General features: G+C 41.4%; 1 protein-coding gene across 1 annotated transcript in view; it reads right to left on the bottom strand.

Annotated features, from left to right (window-relative positions):
- pard3ba (par-3 family cell polarity regulator beta a) overlaps positions 1-22,936 on the bottom strand; it is a gene marked incomplete at its 5' end in the record, with an annotated part of 206,020 nt that overhangs the window by 131,752 nt on the left and 51,332 nt on the right. The window contains 7 exon segments of the mRNA XM_024294332.2: positions 2,169-2,297; positions 4,187-4,326; positions 6,279-6,694; positions 8,192-8,317; positions 8,393-8,479; positions 13,311-13,393; positions 22,643-22,749. Coding sequence (XP_024150100.1) covers positions 2,169-2,297; positions 4,187-4,326; positions 6,279-6,694; positions 8,192-8,317; positions 8,393-8,479; positions 13,311-13,393; positions 22,643-22,749 — 1,088 coding nt within the window.

Raw genomic sequence — 22,936 nt, 5'->3', positions numbered from 1 at the left:
AACGGGACGATTCATGTGGAGAACGGGGCGAAGGACTGTTTACATGCTCATTTTTTTCTCCACACGTCAGAGACATGCAGTAAGGTGGTGAAAGAGCTTCTGGGTATGAGAATAAAGTGATTAAATAAGTGAATAAATAAATAATAATAAAGTGGCGGACGGTCCTGCAAACATGTCTCTAAGCTCTTTATTTTGCATATGAAACTCTGCATTACCGACCCGGATAGTCAGCGTCATTAATGAGTTGATTTAGAGTCGCCAAAAGGTTCCGATCTGTAAATAAAGCTTCACGAGATGCTCCACGTCTTCCAGCTTCGAGCATGGCTCTGATAAACGGACAGCTTTCAGTTTCATCGGCATTCTAAAAATTCAAACATCAAAACACCCGGCGCCTCTGAATCAGCGTCACTTTCAGAACAAATGTTTCCACAATCTGAGTCTGAAGACAGAATTGTGGACCTTGAAATATCGCCGCTATCGCTAGCTCCGACACGCAAAGGAGAAGCCATCTTGCTATGTTGACCCCTCTGACGTCACACGCACCACGTGACCAAAACAGAGCTTTTTACCTGGAAGAGACAGGTTTGCCAAATTTGGCCTCAAAAATGCCGTTTTATTTCAATATTTCTTGCTCAAAACACGCCAAAACATTTGGAAATGGTAAATTTAAGGCGAAATACAGTTTACACCGAAAATGACCCACAACCCCATTACTAACCCTTTAACTATCAATTTATAAATGTAACTAATCTAAATTAAGTAAATGCTAATTAAGTAATTCTTACTTTAAAATAAATCTTTTCTTTTTGTTTTTTTTTCCCTCTTTGTCCTCAGCAGTCTTACTCTGCTGGGTTTTGTTGTTTTAGTTTGTATCTTGGTAGTCTTAGTTTGCTGGCTTTGTTTCTTTGTTTTCTTTAGGTAGTTTTGGAGCTGCTGACTCTGATGGTCGACATGTCTGGATCAGCAGTCTCCATGACTTATTTCATGTTTGTCCAAGGAGACACCATGGAGAGATGAAAGATCCACATGTGGATCTGGAGCTGCAGGTTGAAGACCTCTGAACTAGAGTCACAAATCTGGAGCTCAGGTCTAAATTTAAATGAAAATTTGAGTCTGAAATGAGAAGAAAATAGAAAATTTTTTAAGGAATTTTAAAAAAAAATGTGTTAAAGTTTTGTTTAATTGTAAAAAATAATTATTTTATTTGGTTGCTAAAATAAATGTATGCAAATGTTTAGAAAAAGAAAAGATTCTGCTAAATTTGAGGGGATTCAGGTCATTTTTTCACAGATTTGCAGGTCCAGGTCTTCTTGTGAGGCTTCATGCCTTGGAGTGAGCGTGGGGGGGGGCAGTCAGAGCCCCCGCAGTGCCCCTGTGTGGCCCTCAAGTGTGAGTGTGTTTCAGGGACATGAAAACATCTTTCTGGAGGAGGAGGAGGAGGAGGAGGAGGAGCGCGCTGAAGATAAGCTCACATCTCACGGGGCTCCAGGAGCTACAACAGGAGTGAAGCTTCTCCCTCACACCCCCCTCCCCTCTTCAAGCCTCTCTTGAGCACAAACAGAAGCGAGCGTTCGCCGCCGCCGCCACGGCAGCAGCTCTTCAAAGTGCACTTGTTATGCCAAGACTGGCGGGCCATTAATGAGGGCAAACTATTTTTGGGGAGCAGAGACTTTGGTGTTTACACGAGCCGGCGACCGTGTTTGAGTTTTTATCAAGCGCCCGTGTGTGTGCGTGTGTGTGTGTGTGTGTGTGTGCGCCACACTGGAGGTGTGAGTGCGTCTCAGTCACTACAAAGTACTACACATCTTATCAAAGAGCTTTGAAGCCGTGAGAGTAACCACAGAGGACGGACTGTGTGTTATCAGGATGTGCGGGACGGCGAGGGACCAGGTGACTTGAGACTCCCAAACTGGGTCACAGGCTGGACTTTGACCTCTTTGACCCCCACTATCAACAGGTAAACAGTGGGGGGGGGGCACACGAGCGGACACGCTTGTACATTTCCTGCCAGGCCGCCGCACCTTGCGAGTGCGACTTCCTGTAGCATCCCTGAGTCAACAAAGACGAGAGAGGGAGCGGGGCAGGAAGGTCGGAGCGTGTCCCTGGGAGGGGTTGGGTGGGGGCCATGTCTGAAAGAGGAAGTGAGCAGAGAGGTGCATGATGGGTACCAGCTCTCGCGGCAGGAAGCCGTCGTCCGGCCGAGCCACCAGCAGGCGGACGCTCTCGCCCTGCTTGGTGCTGCGCAGCATGGCCACCAGCTCCTCCTGGCTGCGCTCCATCATGTCCACGCCGTTCACCTGACGGGGAAGCACACGGCTCGTTAGGATAGAAGCGTTCATCCGGGAGTTCATCTGCATTTTCTTTGTTCTTCAAGAGTTTCCTGCATTAAAGCTCAGGAGAAAACAAGACAAATACAAAGGCAGAGTCAATAAAAATAGATTTTAATTGACTGTATTTACATATTTATATTTATAAATCATGCTAATCTTATTTTTTTATCTTTGTTTTTTATGTTTTTAATTTGAACGCAAAAATCTACACGTTTCCAGTTCTATAGAGCTTTAATTTAAGCCTCAAAAGATGCATAAATTTCACACAACTCAATGAAAATGACGACATGCTTGGAAACAGGTTAAGTGGTTAAACATCTCAGTCGGTTTCACACAAAAATAAGAACTTTAACTTGAAAAGCTTGTAACTCAGTAAACTCTTCTTTTAGTGCCTTTTATGGTTGAGCTGAAGCGTCAAAGAGACAAGTTGTCACACTGCAAACTACTTTATCCTGACAAAGATTTTTGTTTTCAGACATTCAGGATGTTTGAACAGGTTTGAAGTTCTTCTAACTTCCACTACTTTCTCTAAATCAGCACAGAAAATTTTATTTTTGTCTCGTTAGGAACTAGGATCTAAAAATAAGGATTATTATTTTTAAAAAAACTTCAACAATCATTTTAAGACTAAAAAAACATACAAAAAGAAAATAATGGAAACATTTTGCAGGTAAAACTTCCAAATACATGGATATTAAAAGTGGCGTTCCACAAGGATCACCTCTTGGGTTCACACTTCTTTCCATTCTGTATCTAAAATACATTTTTACTGAATGTTGTTTTATTTGCAGACGACACAACTCTTTTTTGTTCTGAATATAATTTTAAAACGTTTAACAGAAGAGGCTGAAAACCAAATTATTAAAATGAAAAATTGGTTTAACAGAAATAAGCTTTGGTTGAACTTAAAGGTGTAGAAATAGAAAATGTAACAGAGCTTAGTTATTTAAACTAAAGTGTTCAAAAAAATATATTTGTATGGAACAACATTTACTTAATAAAACAAAAACCTTGTTAAATGTGTTTAAAATTAAAAACACAGTGATACTGGGGAGTAAACAGAAGGTTTGTACTTTCACTCCAGATGATCTAATCATAGAAAATTTAAATTTCAGTATCCAGTCACTCGCGCTACTTTAGAGCAAATGTACTTTTCTTTTATAAACTTTAAAATAATTAGAATTTCATTCCTTCCATTAATGGAGTTGTAAAGAGTGTATTTTTAAAGCTTCATGAAAGAAAAAAAAACAAATATTTTACAGTATTTTTTCGTTCTATATTAAGAATATTATGTTAAAGTTCAATAGATTCTTATTTAGGAAAAAAATATATAGATTTATACTCCAAGAGTAAGTGCAAGTTCTAGATTTTATAATAATATTCTTATTTAATTCCCATTTTGTTTTAAATGAGTCATTTCCACCCATTACACTTATTTTCTGTCACTATAACCAAAATAATCTACAGTAAGGTACATCAATGTTAAATAAAAAACATTTAATTATCCATTTATTTAACCATTTGTGTTGAAATCCTTCCTTTTAGGTTTTGACTTTTATTATGAAATCTGTTGTTAAATAAGAATGGACAGAGAATTTTACCACTTTCTAGTGATTTATTTCTTAGGATTAGTGTTTATTTTTTAAAACTACTTTTTTTCCAGTACATCAGATTTGGAGGAATTGTATTAAACTTTAAAAACTGCTTGAAAACTTTTAAAAAATCAAATCGAAGGAATTTTTTCTGAACCCTTTATGTTTTTCTCTGTTTTATGACTTCTGGTGAGGAAGCAGTTCCGTTTCTAGCCAGCAGGGCGGCTCCACGTCTGTTACTTCAAACTGCTGATGCGTGCGTACCTCCAGGATGCGGTCTCCGGGCTGCAGGCGGCCGTCTTTGATGGCCGCGCCGCGCGGCAGGATGTTCTTGACCAGGATGGGCCCCGGGCCGTGGACGGAGGAGTCCCTGGTGACCACGGTGAAGCCCAGCCCCTCCGTCCCTGTGGAGCAAACACACGCCGGAGCTGCAGTTCAAGGAGCTCGGGAAGCTGCCACTCGGGGCCCACTCGGGTCCCGCTCAGCCTCCGGCGCCGGCGGCGGGGGGGGTCCACCCCTATCCCGGCCGGATTAAAGCGACTGCCTTTAATTTCACGTGTGAGCAGACTGAAAGGGGAGGGGGGCAAAAGAAGACCTGAGACGGTATTTCTCTACACCAACCCTTGGTAGGTATTCTTTTACCAGTGTGTTCCCGAGGCCCCCCCTCTGCCTTTTTCACGGCCCCACAAGCCCCAAGCCATGAGTGAAATGTGGGGGGGGGGGCAAAGCCACGGCAGCATCCTACGGCGGTGAACGATGCTATCTGGTGTCTGAGCTAAGCCTCTGCCTGCCCTACATTAGCGCACCTAAACCCCCCCGCCACCACCGCCTGTCAATCACCGGGAGAAAGAGCCTGTTGCCGAGGGACGGGGGGGGTTAGGGAGCCAATAATATCCTGAGCTCTGATCTTGCATCAGGTGAAAGAGGGAGACATCAAACAAAGGAAGAGGGAATGAAAAGATGCTGGAAGAGAAAAGAGGAGAAGAAGGAGAGCCAGCCTTTCTTTCCCTGGACCTCTCCATCCTTTAATCCCACTGTTGGAGGACGATTACATTTCAGAGACATTCAAACTCCAGGAGTGGTTGGGCAAAAAGGATCCGACAGATTAGAGAGTTCAGGTTCCTTTGACAAAAATAAAAAAATGTTCTTCTTTTTAATTGACTTCCAAAGAGGAAGAACGGCGGCCCACACGCCAGGGAGCATCCAGACGACTGGTTTGTGGTGTTTTTAACGTTTTTAATCACGTTTTTCTGACACATTTTTAAAGAAAATTAAAATCAAAATTGGATTTTTGAGTATTCATTTATTCCAATGACTTGATAACTACATGGTTAATCATTTTTGTTGCACCGCTAATGTTAGCTTGGGGGTTGTGAAGGGTTGTAAGCTAGCAGGAGAGTGTGTAAACAGATGGGTGATGGGAAATGGGGTTGGGCTTAGTCCACACCAAAGTTCCTGCCCAAAACTCAGAGGTGGATTTCTAATGAAATCCTGCTGCTTTATGTTCTAGAAAATGTCAGATTTTTTGAAAATCAAAGGAAGAAAGTAGTTAAAAAAAAAAAAGGTGAGGTCCCAAAATCGTACCCTGTGGGACTCCAGATTCCAATTATTCAGAACTCCACCCAGCCTTATAGTCCTACGACTCTTTAAAATAAAACCTTAAGTAGTTGAGGGCAAAACTACAAATACAAACAGTAAAATCACCATGAGTCAGCATCCAGAGGGATGGCACTGAAGACTTGTTAATGCTGACTCGTTCCTAGAGGAATTACTCCATCGCGACTTTTATTTTGAAGGGTCCCAAATGGACACCTGTCAGTCGCGACTAAATGTTTGTAACTGAAAAGTCTTGGTTTCATTATGATTATGTTGTTTTTAGTCAAAATCAAAAAACTTCTGTCGTTTACTAGGACATAGTTTCTGCAGAGCAGCAGGAGTTCATCGGAAATGAATTAACCTCGAATAGACTGTTGGCGCAGAAGATAGCCTCCACTAATTTCCCATCAACCCCTTGTTTACACTCTCTCCTGCTAGCTTATAGCACCTCAAAAGCCTAAGCTAACATTAGCATAGCTAAAGGATGGTGACCAATATCAGAGCTATCCAGCTGTACAGTTCAGATCCAGAATCCAGACGACAAAAACAAAGACGTTCATGGATCTATTTGTCTACAATTGGATGAATTAGAATGGGGCGGAGCAGAAAGCTTTTGGCCCGCCCATTTTCTCTCTCGATTCACAACAATTTGATTAAAGAAATACTCAGAAACAGATTCATTTCCTATATACATGTCTTCCATCGTCACAGAAATGCCACAAGAACATTTTAAAAACAGGATTTTTAGCTCTCAAGTTACCTTTCTTCAGGTCGACTCGGATCTTCTTGCCGCCCTTCCGGGTGGTCAGCGTGGTCAGGCCTGGGGCAGTGGGGCTCTTGGGGTCCGGCGGGCTCTGGCTGCGTGTCGGGGAGGGGCTTGGGGGTGTGGGGGATGCCCTCTCCGCGGGCTGCACCTGTGGTTTGCTCTGCAGGTTGGACTCCAAGCTTTTGTTGCGACCCTCTGAGAGCTTCGCGTCGACCTTCGGCTTCGGATCCTGTTTGGCGTCCGGCTCAGCTCGGCTCGTCATGGGGCTCCTGGTTTTGGAGGGGCTCTCCTTGCCGTCGGAGAAGAGCTGACCGATCAGGGTCTTCTCGTAGCGAGGCTTGTTGGCGGCAGGAAGGACCTCCAGGCAGACGGAGGGGGACACCATGGCTTGTCGGAACACTTCCTGAGACCTGTGGGAAGCAGAGACCCATTTATATGAATCGACATGAGAGAGACATAGTGTGTCCTTTCCATCAAACTCATTTTGACAGGTGACCTTTGACCTCCACATTCCAATGTGATGACGTAACAATTTGATATCAATTTGATATAAACTTTTATATAAACTTTATGAGTTTGATGGAAAGGACATACTATATCTCTCTGACATGGGCATTTTTAACCCCACAGAGGAGAAGAAGGAAGCAGCAGAAGAGGATTTCAAAGTAAAAGCGCTGAATGTGAGGTTTGGGACACCGTGGACCGAATCAGACAGAAGACCAGGAAACTACTAATTGGAAACGGAGTGAGATAGGACGGGCAGGAAATAGATGATCAGAGTGACAGGAAGGGGCGGAGCATCCTCAACAACAATGACAGGTCTTCTTATCGTATATATTCTTTAATGAAGCTTTTAGGGTATGAGGTGATAACTGTCTGATGGGTCAAATCTCTTCAAATCGTTCGGAAATGTGAAAAAATCTGTGTGCTAATGCAGCTCATTGATACTAACGGGGACTTTTTGCCTTTTTTTTTTTTTTTTTTGCTTTTTGGCTTCATTTTTGCCCGATGGCACAAGGGAAAAAGGGAAACATTCGTCTGAGGCTCGTCCAAAACTTCTTCCAGACATATTCATTTTAAAACCCCCAAAAGGGATTAAGAGGGGGGGTTTGGCACAATATTTAGCAGTTTCTTTTTATTAAAATCTATGCTTGTCAGCAAAAGAAAAAAAAAGAAAAGGCACCTTCAGGTCCCTTTACACTCATTTTAATTGCAAATTCTGGAACACAAAAGGTCATGTGACCACACCTTTTGGCTATTTATGTTAAATAATTATCTCAAAAGTATTTTAACATCTTTATTTTTCATTATTTGACCTTTTTGTTTACAAGTCAGTACGGTGGCCCTGAAGTCCAAATTGGGCACAGCAAAACATTTTTGAGTCATCGTTTGATAGTTATGTTAAAAAGTTACAGTTTTAAAAATGTAGTTTTAGAGTGTTCAAAAAATGTTTATCCTGTTCAGCCCGCGACCTAAGTAGTGTTTTGGATTTTGGCCCCTTGTGCTCTACGGTATTTATAAAGATCCCAAAATGGCGATCTTGGACGTGACGAATATTTGTGCTTGAACTTTTGGGAACTGATTGGGAATATCCAAGTAGTCATTACGGCCCTATTTTAGGGTCTCTTATTTTTTTTTATATTTTATTTTTGTTCATTTATTTTTTTTCTAATTGTGTTGTGATTTCTAAAATGTATTTTTTTTTTCATTGTCATTGCGATCTTTAAATGTTTTGATTTGTTGGTTTGGACTTCAGGGCCACCGTACATCAGAGGATCCTTCACACATATAGTCATACTTTTCTTTTTAATGTTTTTCTGTTAATGACTAAAGACTTTCTTCCTCCTTTGATCTTCTTTGATCTCGTCTTCCGTAATGAGGCTAATTTTCCGGCGTCGGCCTCTTACTGTGCGAAGGTTTTGTCCAGGAGAGGCGTGTCGTTGATTTGGACGATGCACTCGTCCTCCCTGAAGAGCTTTTCCCGCCTGGAACGACTGTTTTCCTCAATGCCTTTAATGTACAGCCCCAGAGTCCTGTCGGGGAGAAAACGGACATAATTAGCATGAACGTTGTTAAGAATGTTGGAGTAAAAGTCTGTGTGTGCTCACCGTCCGCTGAGAGAGGAGCAGTAGGGGACCACGTGGATGCCCAGAGGCCCGCGGTCACCTGGGAACTCAACGGTACGCGTCAAAGAGCTGTCGAGAAAACACACGAGAAATGACAGCGTAAAACACACAACCCACAGACTCACAACCTTTCTATTTGGAACTTCTTGAAAATCCATTTGCATTCTCCTTTAGGCTACACAGACAGGGCTACAAACAAGCTTGCGGGTAGTCCTGTCAAAATAATGAGGTTTGTTGGCGACTGGGACTCAGGTGGCTACTCCAACCCTTATCTAGCTGCTTCTTGACTACCCAATCTGGCTGGTGGACAAAAGGGAAGAGCAGCAGATAAAAGGGGAGCGGGATGGAGGAGCAGATGGAGATGAAACAGAATGAGCTTCTCTAATAATCTGGGCAGAGACCAGAAATGCAGCTTTTAGCAGCAGATGAACAAGCACAATATCACAGCGGAGGAACGGGGAGAGGGCCGCCTTTGATGCTGGAGACGCAGACATGAGGGGCGGGTGAGCGCAGAACTCTGTGCTGTATTGATTTTTACAGTGTGTGGACATTTAAAGATGCTATCAATAACTATTTAAGGATTTTTTTATTTTTTTTAATAAAGATCAGTTTTTTTACTAAACTGTCGGACGTTGACGGAACTAACAAGTTCTTTCAAAGTAAGACACAATTACTTGTTATAATTTGCTCTCCTTTATAGTGTGGTTGATCATAAAGAAACCGACTCAAACAGCTTTTAACAGTTAAAGAGCCATTTGGGTTTGTTTTCTTCAGACAAAACCAAGAAGGAGCCGCATAGATAGACTTTAGCCTTCAAGAAATTTGGATTTGCATTTATGACCTTTTTTTTTAAATAAGTATGAACTGTGTCTATTTTTTGGCACGAAGAGAAGTAAAAATATAAAAAGAAACTAATATCTCTCAAAAGGGGTTTTAAAAATGTTTTTACCTAAGTAAATGCCAAATTAGCCTTAAAGCTAGCTTGTTGCGTAATTACTAGCTGAATTCCAAAATAGCCTAAAATTCTTCAGTAACTAAATTGGTCAAAAATGTTAGCATGTTGGTTTAAAAGAAGAAAAACTCTAAATTAGCCAAAAAAAAAAAAACCCTGTAGATAACAAATAAACCAACAATGTTAGCATTTAGCTAAAACAGAAGCTAAACTCTAATTTAGCATTAAAAACCTAGTATATAAAAAATTAGACAAAAAAACATTAGCATGTTCCTAAAATAATAGCAAAACTCCAAATTAGCATAAAATTTATCAGTAAACTAAATTAGCCAAAAACGTTAGCATCTTGCTAATATAGAAGCGAAAACTCTAAATTACCCTAAAAACCCAGCAGATGACAAAGTAGCCAAAAACTTTAGCATGTAGCTAAAGCAGAAGCTAAAGTTTGAATTAGCCTAAAAACCCAGTACATAACAAATTAGCAAAAAAAAAATCGTTAGGATGTTGCTTAAATATTAGCTAAACTCTAAATTAGCCTAAAGACCCAGTAAATAACAAATTAGCCAAAAATGTTGGCTTGTTGTTAAAATAGAAGCTAAAACTCTAAATTACCCTAAAAACCCAGTAGATGACAAAGTAGACAAAAACTTTAGCATGTTGCTAAAGCAGAAGCTAAAGTCTCAATTAGCCTAAAAACCCAGTAAATAACAAATTAGAAAAAAAAGTTAGGATTTTGCTAAAATATTAGCTAAACTCTAAATTAGCCTAAAGACCCAGTAAATAAATTAGCAAAAAAACGTTAGGATGTTGCTAAAATATTAGCTAAACTCTGAATTAGCCTAAAAACCCATTAAATAACAAATTAGCCAAAAATGTTGGCTTGTTACTAAAATAGAAGCTAAAACTCTAAATTACCCTAAAAACCCAGTAGATGACAAAGTAGACAAAAACGTCGATTTTGGAATTAATAGATTTGGACAGCACTAGACATGGTGAATGCACAACCTTTGTCTAATTTCCTCAGCATCAACAGGGTCCTCATGTAGTCTGCAGGATTCCGTACAATATGTTATACCTGCATCTCACCTACATCACAATTGTTTGAGTGTTTGCTATGACCTGTCGCCCGCAGCATACCCATAGAAAAAAATTGGCATAAAAATTGTAATTCCACAGTATCGCTGAGCGCTCTTTGACCTTGACATTTCGTCCGTATCACCCAGCTAGGACTAATATTCAAACTGAGATGGTAAATGCAGATCCAAAAACAAAAAAAAAAAATACAGAGTGGAAGCTGAACTCTGAAGTTCAAGGTTTGTGCTTCTGCAGGAGCGTAAGGACTAGCTGGGATCATTACGACGCGCTCCTCCGTCACTGTCAGCGGCTCTCGTTAACCTCCGCCAGGGTCACACACATACTGTACTGGCACGTGCACACACATCCAATTTGCATTCTTATTGCCACATCTATTGCACGCTCACAAACACCATCAGTCACATTCCTCTAAATTGAAGACCCGCAGAAACACACATGCATCGCATTTACATCCATTAAAGCTGCGCTCACACTGCAAGGAAGACACGACGGCCACAAACTGGATGTTTTTTTTACTTCTACAGTTGTAGGAACAGAGAATGTGTGGTGGGACAAACACACACAAAAAAAGGGTTGAACAAACAAGCTCATCAGGAGCAACTGCAGCTTGTTAGCGCTGCTCGCTAATATGCGGAGCAGCTCTGCTCACGTGTTATAGCATCCCACTGACAAACAAACACACACACGGGGGTGGGGGCGCTGGATGAAACGATCAACCACCAGCGAGGCAGATGGCCGACTTCCTCCACATCAGAGGCCGACTGCTGGACGGGAAGAGTCCAGGATCCAGAAAAATGCCCCCTCCGTGGCTCACCTTGGGTTTCTTCTGCTGCCAACCATCTGTTACCATGGCGAAGCATCAGGAAGTAGTCCGGCTGCATTGTATCGCAGGAGGCCTCTGCGAGGTAAAACGCTGAGAAATGAGCGTCTGTCACTCCAGTGGAGCCCTGCAGTCACTGAGGGAGACCTTCTATTTTTTATTTTTTTATTTATTTATTTCCTGAGTTCATTCAGCTGCAGAAGATGAAATGATGTGCACCTTTGCCACATGGGTCCAGACAGGTAAAAGGCTGGACTCAAAGGTTGTCATGGTAACCCATTGAGTGACAGCTCAAGAGTGTTAACCATGCAATTCCGAAAGAGAAAAATAAAGGTTATCTGCATCACAGTGGGTCTCTGCGGGAGGTTGACGGTACGATATCATTCTTCAGATTACCAGAAAACTAGAGATGGAGACTTGAGACTAGAGAGCAGCACTGATGGATTCACCTGTCAGATCTAACAAAGCGTTGTTGTTGTTATGTGACATTTTTTTTTTTTTTGCTGTTGCATCCCGGCAGTTTGGTTTAAAAGACCACAAAGGAACCATCATTTTAACATTTTGCAACATTTGTCTACATTTCCTGTGACACTGCTGGTCGGAGTTGGTCTGGTTAAGGGACCACAAAATTTGATCTCTGCTCTTTGCAGATGATGTTGTCCTGCGGGCTTCATCGAGGTGGGACCTCTAGCATGTATTAGAGCGGATTGCAGGCGATGGTTCTTGATCACAGAAATGGTTTAAGTATTTAGGGGTCTTGTTTGGAGCGTGACATCAGTGTTGTCAGTGTCTGCTGCTATGAGATCACTGTATCAGTCCATTGTGGTGAAGAGGGTTGAGTCAGAAAGCAAAGTTCTCTAATTATCAGTTGATCTTTGTTCTAGTACTCACGATGGTCATGACCGATAAAAACAAGGTCTAAAATACCTTTCCTCTTTAGGGTGGCTGGACGCTCCCTTAGTCCGAATGCCTCCTGGACGCCTCCCTTGTGAGGTGTTCCGTGCATGGCGCGCTGGGCAGAGGCCCCTAGCAAATATTTCAATGTGGGTCCCATATGGTTTACTTTTGGGCTGGATTGGTGGGCTCCATGAGGGTTTGTCCGCAGATTTCATGGTGACCCCATCTGTGTTTACCTACATTGCTTTAGGTGGGGACTCAGTGGTCTGGGTACTTACGCCAACCAGCCACACGATGGAAAGCGTAGCTACCTAAAAAGCAGCCTGGCGGACAGTGTAGTGAGTTAGCGCCCTCAGCTGCCCGTCGAGCCAGGCTACTCAAGCCAGTGTGGGTAAACACAAGTGGGGCCACCATGGAACCCACGGACAAACCCATCTGGGGCCCACCAATGCAGCCCAAAGGTAAACCATATGGGGCCCAAATTGAAATGTTTGCTTGGCCCCAGGGAAGACCCAAGACATGCTGGTGAGACTACATCTTGTATGCCCCAGAACATCTCAGGGTTCCCCCAAGAGGGATTGGAGGACCAGAGACAGGGAAGTCTGGGCAGCTCCCAGGGACAGGGATTTTTTTGGCAACTTCAGGGATAGGGAAGCCTGGGTTACTTCCGGGGATCAAGCAAGTCTGGGCAACTTCCAGGCACAGGGAAGTCTGAGCAACTTTGAGGGACAGAGAAGTCTGAGCAACTTCCAGGGACAGGGAAGTCTGGGCAACTTTGCACTGGCTGGTTTTCTAGCTGGACGGAATACTTCTGCATCTTCAGTTAGCATTTTGAGCTCTCATCATTCACATCTGTGTACCTGATGCTTCAGTCGCTTCTGCATCTTACGGAGAAATTTAAAAGCCTCAAAACAAATGAGTAATCTGCCTTGTTGTGAAAGAAAAAAGGTGGCGTTCATTACATCATATTAGAGACAAAGTGGAGAAAACACAGCAACACACACAAAGACGCACACACACAGCCATGATGCTCCCTAATCCAGTCAGACAAACAAAGACTGGGGAGCTAATCCTGGTCCCACCACTCCGGGGTGATGTTCGCTCCTTCAATGCGATGGAACAACAACAACACTCACCTGTAGTTGGCTTGGTTCATCTTGGCTGTGGGGCTGTCTGTGCGCAGTCTGTCCAGGGCCCCCTTCAGAACCTGGCTGATTTCCTTCAACAAACCAAAACAGATATCTAGAGTCAGCGAGACTACAGAAGCTCAGGTGACAAACTCTTCCTCGCCGAGAGAAGCGCCGAGAGGCCCGCCGCCACCAATTAACAGAAAACCCTCATCGCTTTGGCAGGAGTGGAGGCGCGTCTGCCCGCCCGACCGCCCGCTGGACTCTGAGCTTCTACCAAGCATCAGTGTTTACGTACTGTACCCCCACCCCTCCATACCTCCACCCCCCTCCCGCCACCGCTGCCCTCCGTCACGCAGGACTATTTTAAGTCATCAAAACAACAACCCCCGGGGATGGAACGGTCAAGAAATGTTTTAAAAGAGAAGAACAGGGAGAGACGAAGACAGAAAAAAATGTCCCAAACCAGTAAAGACAAGAAGGGTGCAATTAGGTCTTTCTGCCCCGTCACTTTCATTGTGTCACCAGCACTAATGACCCCCGCCCACCAGCAGACTCTCCCCCGCCGCCGCTGCCACACCCAACTCCCCATCTGACCTGTTTGCCACAAATGTACATCTGACATCCTGCAGCCACACTCTTCTTGCAAACACATCTCTGCTAGGATGCAGAAAGACGTATTTATAGAGGCGAACGCCGCCTGCACAAACGCTGACCCACTTATCCGGGCAGCGTGAGATTACCCCACAAAGGAGAGCTCGGTGCGGGGGCAGGAAGACGAGCCGGAGGCTCTTTTTGTTTCTGTGCACCTTCACGTAACGCCATGACCAAAATGCAGACTATTGCAGCACAGAGATGCACCGGAGACAGGATTTGAACCTGTGTCTGCTTGACGTGAAGAGGACGTCAGAGAACGCACAATCTGACAAACAAACAAGAACTTCCCTAACAAGATCGACTGTGGCCAATCAGCTCCTCTCATTGAGTGAAACAAGATGTTCTTTAATGTTTAGAGGCTGGACAAGTTGATTTGATGGTTTTTCTGCATGAAGATGCATCATTGGCGTGGACAATAGGTTGAGGGGGTGCAGAGGAGGATTAGAAGATTGAGTCAGACCAACAACAGCAGAACGAAGCTCCTCTGAGATTCAGCTGCTGCTGGCTTTCATTGCTGCTGCCATGTTTGGTGGTCTAGACCGTAAGTTAGGCTCTGAGGAGCACCTTATGCAAACAAATAAATGCAAAAATAAGTGATGTTTTCAAATATCTTAAGAAAATGATGGATTTGGTTCAGAATCTCAAGATTTTCCTTCATTTGTTTGAACGATTAACCCTCACATACATTCGATTGTTCCTGTGAAGCTGTCAAACTGAAACTTCAGACTGAATGATATTGGGAAATAAGGTTTGAAACTTTGAAATATTGGTGCTTGGCATTAAAGTGTCTTAAACTTCCTGCAATCATTTTCAGCTTCAGATTTTCTGGTTTTTGGTTTCAAAACTCAAAATTTCAGTTTGAATTTTTTTTTAAGATTCAACACTTGCAAATCTGAAAATCTCAGATTCTAAACTTTTGGCTCTATTCAGGCGAGTGGGGGCGGGGCTAATATGAAAGACCAATCATAATCGACGGGGGTAACCTCAGTCCTGGTGCATTCACTAACTCTGGGGACTCACGATTTCCACATGAGAAAAGGGTAAGTCCAACTGTGTTAACCAGTCAGCCAAAACAGACAACTTGAAATATAGCTTTGGTCTTAGCTTTTTTATTTAAAAATAACAGCGTTTTGACGCCCGTATGCGACAACATTTTTCCTACACCCGTCTATGAACAACACAAGACTATGATAGTACAGACATTTTCTAACCGTAATTTCCCAGAGTCAGTGAATGCACCAGGACTGAGGTTACCACCCTCATCGGCTTTGATTGGTCCTTTGTGTGAGCCCCGCCTCCAAGCGCCACAATGGGGCCAAAAGATTCAAACCTTAAATTTTCTGATTTGAAACCAGAGAGAAAAAAAAGAAAAAAGTGGAATGTGAAAAAAAGATTTGAAGCTGAAATTTTTAATTTTGAAACCCAAGAACAGAAAATCTGAAGTTAAAAATGAAATTAGAATTGCAGAAAGTTTCAGATGCTGTAATTTTTTTTTAAATAGTTTTCAAAAGGGTCTAAAATCTTAATGGCCTCAGAATGGCTCCACAGAAATAAAACTAAGGCTTGAAGATGCTACCCACCCCCGCTCTTGCTGTCCCCCCTTTGACCCGCCTTTCCTGGCTGAGCAGCTGCTACACGCCCCTCCCCCTCCCCTTCTGCCCCTACCACCCTGGTCAGAGCAGCATATAACTTATAAAAAAAAGTCAATTTTTTTCTAAATAAAGGTCTTTCTGTTGACTTTGTCTCCATAGCAACCATTTTATTTTTTGGTCCCCAGGTGGTGATGAACACATCTATGCAGTTTTTAGAAGAATTGGCTAAAGTAAAATTTTGGATTTCCTTAGCAACGTAGGTTTTTTTGCTAACCACGTCCACAGTCCTGTTGTATGTTATATTGTTTCGCTCAGCTTGAGCCAGGGATTCATGTTCAACATTTTCACAGCATTCCAGTAAAAAAACGCAGTTCAAAATCCACAAACTTTAAAATGAATGATTTTTATGGCGCTAGGAGGTGATAGATTGAAGGACCTTGGAGGATCTTACATTTGTGTAATTTACTTACAGTTTTTTTTTTTTTCTTAATATGGTGGCCTCTTCCTGAGGTCAGAGGTCAATGACATTTGGTTGTGGGTGTAGACTTAACTCAAAGGCGCCGTAAGAGAAAAGAATTGCGAAAACAATCTGGTCCTTCAGTCCAGGATTGAATTTATAAGAAAATCTCTTGGGTTTGTCCGTTTCCTTAGAGACGCTCAAGGATGAAAAACTCGGATAAATTGGGAATCCTGTCAGGTTGTCTCGTCCGTCGTCGTGTTTCTGAATGTTAGCAGTTGTTGGTTGTCAGGAGCGCGTTCCTGTGACACGGCGGTGTGTGTCGACGATGTGTTTGTGGGAAAGAGGGAGAGCTTGTAGTCAAACAGATGAGTAATGAAGTGTGTTCTTCTTTTGTGTGTTTTTCCTCAACCAAAAGTGTTCATCTGCGGCGGATGGCGGCTTCGCTGTCCCTACCCCTCCCTGCTCCCTGACCCTCATCATATACATCACATCAGCCGGCTGCCACTGCGGCCGGATTTCACAAGTGTCAGGAAATAATCACGGATGCAGAGCAGAACTTCAGGCAGGAGAACCCATCATTCTGGAGAGGAGCCGGGTGGGAATAAATAAAAAATAAAAGATGGACTCAAGTTGGCTTCTTTTGGTCGGCGTCAAAGCTCATCTGAACTATGACACAGTTTAGACCAGAATGAGAAAAACAAACGGACGCAAATCTAAATAAGATGTTAAATTAAACCACAAAGCCACAGCATATTTTTGTCTAGCTCTGAATTTTTTTAGTTGTGTGATTGCTTAGTAAGCATTCGCTCTATAGCAATTCTCCTGCTTCGTTCTGTAGTTTCTGTGGATGGAGTTTAGCTAATATTTTGGCAACATGCTAACATTTTTGGCTAATTTGTTATCTGCTGGGGTTTTTTAATGGAAATTTCGATGTTCAGCTAATATTTTCACAACATGCTAACATTTTTGGCTAATTTTTCATCTGTTGAGGTTTTATAGGCTAATTTGGAGCACTGCTAATGTTAGCTTGGAGATTTGAGGGGCTGTAAGCAAGTGGGGGGACGATGACGATGGATGGTGCTACTCCGCACCAACAGTCCCAACATCAATTTAGAAGTGAATTTCAAATGAACTCCTACCACGCTGTAGAAATTATGTTCTAGAAAATAACACAGATTTTTTTATTTTGGCTAAAAATGGCATAATTATAATTAAAAGACCACTCGGAACACTTAAAATAGATTTTTTTTAAAAAGTGATTGAGAGGGTCTATAAAGAAACAGCTTCCTTAAGAAGGAGTATAGCAGTAAAAGAAATTGCCAGTATTTTTATTTCTAAGGATGGAGACCAAAGGAAGAAAGCGGTAAAAAAAAAGGTCCCAAAAATCGTACCCTGTGGGACTCCAAATTTCAGTTCAGAACTCCATCAAGCCTCATAGTTCTTCTACTCTCTTTAACCCCTCCGCTCTCTTTGGGGTCGAGATGACTCCAACCACATATTGATTTGTGATTCCTTCCATAACAAATGTGGACAAAGGTTGACAGGATTTTATGTCTGTCATGGACATTAATGAAACTCAAAAATCAATGATAAATACTTTTGTGCACTGTCTTGTGGGGTCCAGATGACCCCACTTTTAATGTAAACAAGCCAAGGAGGACGGAAGAGTTAAAAATAAGACTAAAGCAGTTAAGGGCAAAACTACGAATGCACACAGAAAGATAAACTACCATGACTCAGCATCCAGAAAGATGGCACTGATGACTCATGTTAAGTTTATGTTGACTCATTCCTGTGCATGGCTGTAAACCCAGACTTAACCATTTCTGAGCATTTCTTTATACAAATAGTTGTGAATCTGGAGCAAACGAAACAATGCACTTTAAAAAAGATTGTATTTGTGTTGTTGAAAACACATTGGGCGGGGCCACAAGTTTCATTTAGATCAGGGGTGTCAAACTCAATCACACAAGGGGCCAAAATCCAAAACACACCTTACCAAACAGGAGAAAAATTTATTAAACAAACAACATTTTAAAACTTTAAAACCATAACTTTTTAACATAATTATGAACTAGATATGAAGCATTATCTGTGATAATGATAGTTTGAATGCTGTAAGCTGAATTTGGCAGCTGAATATGCTAGTGCTGATAGGTGAAAATGCTGAAATTGATAGCTACAAATACTGAAGCTGATAGCCAGCTAAAATATTAGTTATATACAAAATTAGCCTAATATATATGTTAGCCAAAAGAGCTAAGATGTAGCTGAAAAAAAAATGCTAAACTCCAAAATATCAAAAAAAAAAAACCCAAATTAGCCACAACAGTATTTATTTACACAATGTGTAAATATTAGTCCAACTCCAAAACAGCCTAAAAAAAGCTTTAAAAAAGAAGCCCAAATTAGCCAACACAGCTAGCATGTAGCTGAAATATTAGCTAAACTCCAAAATAGCCTAAAAAAATCTTAGTAAATGCCAAAATAGTCAAAAAATCTAGCAGAAAGACAATTTTTAATACCTTAAAACCGCTAAAAACCAAAACAGCTAGTGTGTAGCTGAAAAAAATGGCTAAACTTCAGACTAGCTTACAAAACTGAAAAAGCCCAAATTAGACAAAACAGCTAGCATGTAAATATTAGCTAAACTCCAAAACAACCTAAAAATCTTATTAAATACCGAAATACTCCACAAAGATAGCAGAATGTCAATTTTTAAAACTTTACAACTGTAACTGTTTAACATAATTATGAATAATAAAAAGTCAAGAATATTATTCCTGAATAAATCAACTTAAACCTTAAATAACTTTCAATATTTTACTCTCCATAAATATATCTTTAGTTAAAATTATAAAATTTCAAAATTAGACAAGATAACATCATGTCATTAATAACAATAAAATAAAATGATCTGGAGGGCCGGATCCGGCCCCTGGGCCTTGACTTTAACTAGAACAAACAAAGTCGATCTTAGAAATATCCTTTTCTACAAGCCTTTGTTTCAGAATGATAGAGTTTGTAGCAATAACTAAAGCAGTATTGACAGTTATAGATGAAGACACATCAACTGAAAAGACTTTCATTGTCATGATATTGGTATTTTTTCTGCACCTCCTTTACTGCAATCTAATGATCACATCTGAAAAAAACTTGAGAGAAAAGGAAGGAAAACGTCCAGCCGAAGAGGCATTTCTGCACGTCACTGCTAAAAGCAAGGCTCTTATTTATTGGGTTCAAATGCAGCATCAAGTCTGAGTCAATTAAAACAGCGAGTGCTTGTTTAGCACTCTTCAGCTCTTTCATTAGCCGCACTGCAGCCCAGACTGAGAAACAACCTGCGCTCTCCCCACACCGATCAATTAAAGGGGCAGCGCGCATATTCATCACTCCATCAGCCCAAATTACACTTTATCAGGCCTTCAATACCCCGTCAAGATAGAACCAACTCTAGAGTGTGTGGGGCTGTGGCAGTGTGGAGGTGGACGGAGGCTGGTGGAGAGTCTGCAGAGAGGATGAAGTGACACCGTATCGATCTCTGGAGTCCATCAGGCCCAGGACTCGATAAGCCCGGGAGCTGTGACGACCTCCGAGCGGGCTCTCCCGCTGCGGTGTGTGTGTGGTGATCACACCAGGGAATCGCCGACGGCTGACGAAAGGCTTTAAGACAGTTGAAGTTCCTCGTCTTATCAGCATTAACTACACTCCGATAAGAACAGGGAGAAGAGGACACGTTCACACTGTGCTGCTTGGTCCACACCAGGCTTCGTGTTATTGTGTGTTTTTGTCATTGTGGTTCCAAATCACATGAAGAATAAAACCTCTGGTTTAATCCGCTGGTGTGTCAAACCTTAGTCACATGACCCCCCTGTTGGGCGAAAACATTTTATATCACGATATAAATTATTTTATATCACAATAACAATATATATCACGATATAAAACAATAAAGTATGTTTTCAGTTATTAAAAAAAGCTCTCGCTAGTTTTACTTTGAAAACAGGATACTTCACTGACACTTTATTTTGAAGATTTGTTTACTTCCTGTGACAGTAGCGCCACTCATTCTGCTTTGTTTTAGGTCATTAATTAAAATCCAACATTATTCTGTATTTCAGAGTGATCAATATTTGACCATATCATATTTATAAAGATCGTGAATCAGTGATTTTCATACTCAAATTTTCGGGAGCAGATCCACAGAATCCGAGTGCTCAGATACTTTATCTCTTATTTTTGTAATCTCAAATGTTCATTTTCGTGGACTTTCCTTGAGTGATCGAAGGTTTGTTGTGTTAGCATTCGTGCTAGAATAGCTTGTTAGCATCATTTACATATTTCTATCTTCTGCTCATCGTCGGACGTCTTGTATCCAAAATGCCGCCAAATCACAGACTTTGAGCAGAGCGGTGCAACATTACGTCCAAATAGAGGCGGCGTGCGCAAATTTAACATGCGAAATGTCTAAATATAGGACAATGGTACACGCACAGTAGCTCGCTAAGCTCGCTAAGCTATCCACCGGGCGGCTGGCTAGCGTAACCGTCCATCCTGGTGATCTATCTTCGCCCAACAGTAACCGGGTCCGTCTCCGGGAACCTAGCGGCCCAGTGTGTTAGGAAAAAACGGAAGTTGATGATCATCGCATCGAGCCGCCATCTTGAATGTTTATTCCTACCCTTTGATCTAGTCACTGAAAACGGAACAAGCTCAAATCTGAGTCCCTGATTGGTCGGATCGTGTCATTGAAACTTCACCGCGTCCGGTGTGAGTGCACCGTCAGGCTTTATACAAACTATTTTAATCGCATATTAATCCAGTTTGATTAATTCAGCTCAATCTTATGCTTTTTCTTGAATCAATCTCAGTTGTAAACTGGCGCTTTATAAATAAAGTTATTTGAATTCAACTTTGTTGCATTTTTCAGTTTTAAACATTTTTTAAAATTGAATGTGATTTGTATTCTTTCTCATTCATTTTTTTCTGTTTCTTCTCATTGACACATTATAAACCATTTTAAATATATATATATATATATGTATATATAAATATTTAAATATTTTACCATCTTTCTATCTTTCTCTGCAGAAATAAGAAATCTGGGTTCCTACATGTTTCCTGAAGTTAAATTTTAAATCTTTTAAGGAAAACTTTGTATAGCAAAGATTAAGACCATTTCTCAGCCTATTTCCCTTTTTACTTATTTATTCCAATTTTATGAATGATCAAAACTAGTTTCTTACCTTGTTGCTTGTGGTCTGTGCCGTGATAATTGAACATACTTTTTTTTGTTGTTCTTTTCTTCAACTTGTGGTCTTCATTCAGCGTAGAGTTGCACAATGATTGGTTCTGCCGATGTTTGTTTCCATTATTTGATCCGAACGAAAGGCTCAGATATCAAAATTCAAGACTAAGACCAAGAACTAAGACTAAGAGCCTGCAGGAAAGAAATATTCAACCAATCTACAAAAGAAACAGATATTTTAGCTCCCTTTCAGCTTCAGCATTTTCAACTATCAGCTTCAGCGTTTTTAGCTATCAATTTCAGCATCTTCAGTGACCAAATTCAGCTTACAGCATTCACATTAGCATTATCACAGCTAATGCCATTTATCTAGTTCATAATTATGTTAAAAAGTTACAGTTTCAAAGTTTTAAAATGTAGTTCTATTGTGTTCAATAAATGTTTATCCTGTTTGACCAAAGGTGTGTTTTGGATCTTGGCTCTCTATGTTATTGAGTTTGTTAACTGTGTTCAGGTAAATATTCAAAAACAAACAGATTTTTTCATATAATTAGTAAAAGAAAAAATAAAATTCTGTATTTTTTGTGTGTGTTTTTGAAGCAATAAATGAAACATTAAGTATTTAAATGTGTTTGTTTTTATGTAAACTTCCCAATTTGGATTATAATCTCAGGAAGGGGCGGGGCTAAAAATGATCAATGCTCATTGATGTTGGGGCTCCATTTATCCTTATTTTTTGCTAAACTTACTTTAATTATTTCAAATTACAACAAAATTCAAGATAAAACGTTTAGCTTTAAAGGCGTTCTCATATTTAAATGACACATTTTATATTTCAAACGCAGAAGCAGGACGGTCCTGATGCTGAGCACCATGGCGACCAGGATCCTCATCGGGACACGGAGTGTAAAGAGGATTTCAAACCCACAGGTGTGAAGCTTCAACACTGAAGAACCTCCAACCTCTTGAATGAAGCTGGTTTGTCACTGGCAGATGCAGCTTGAAGCACATCGCGTCCATGTTTTCTGACATGAAATACGTCGGTGTTTACTCGCCGCCCGCTGATGTCTGTGTTTTCCTGCAACGTGACCTTCCGCCGCCCCCCCAAAAGAGAACATAGCGGATAAAAAGTTTGCTTAATGGCAGAAAAGGCGGAGGGCAGTCGGAGCTGACCCTTTTAAAGCAGAGCCCGCGGCGCGGCGCCGGACCGGAGGAGAGACGCGGCGTTTTTCCTCTGATGGAGCAAAGATGGCTTCATCTGTTTGTAAAAACTACCCATCAACCACTGCTGACTCACTCGGGAAAAGAGAGGCAGCTGACCCAGAAACGAGGCTTTGGTTTCAGAGAAGAAGACAAAAACATTCAGGAATGAGAAAAGCCTCACAGCTTCAGGAGGCCTGGAGTCGGGATCATCAGGTGGAGGTGTGGGGATCTTCTCAAGGGGAGGAGCCAACGCCGAGTCACTGCTGCTCCTCACCATCAGAGGAGTATCTAGGATGGAGAAGATGACGAATGTCAGACACAAATATCTGGAAATCCTTCAGTCTTACCTGGTTTTATGGGCAATAATTGAATAAGTGAAGAAAAAAACAAAAAAACAAAATGATGACGAGGTCTCAGAAAAGATAAATTACTGATTAAATGACCAAAGATAAACTTTAAAAATACCATTAAAAAA

This window comes from Oryzias melastigma, linkage group LG2 (assembly GCF_002922805.2).
Source record: "Oryzias melastigma strain HK-1 linkage group LG2, ASM292280v2, whole genome shotgun sequence".
Taxonomy (NCBI): Eukaryota; Metazoa; Chordata; class Actinopteri; order Beloniformes; family Adrianichthyidae; genus Oryzias; species Oryzias melastigma.
Note: the sequence above shows the minus strand (reverse complement) of the source record. Positions and strands in the feature narration are given on the sequence as shown.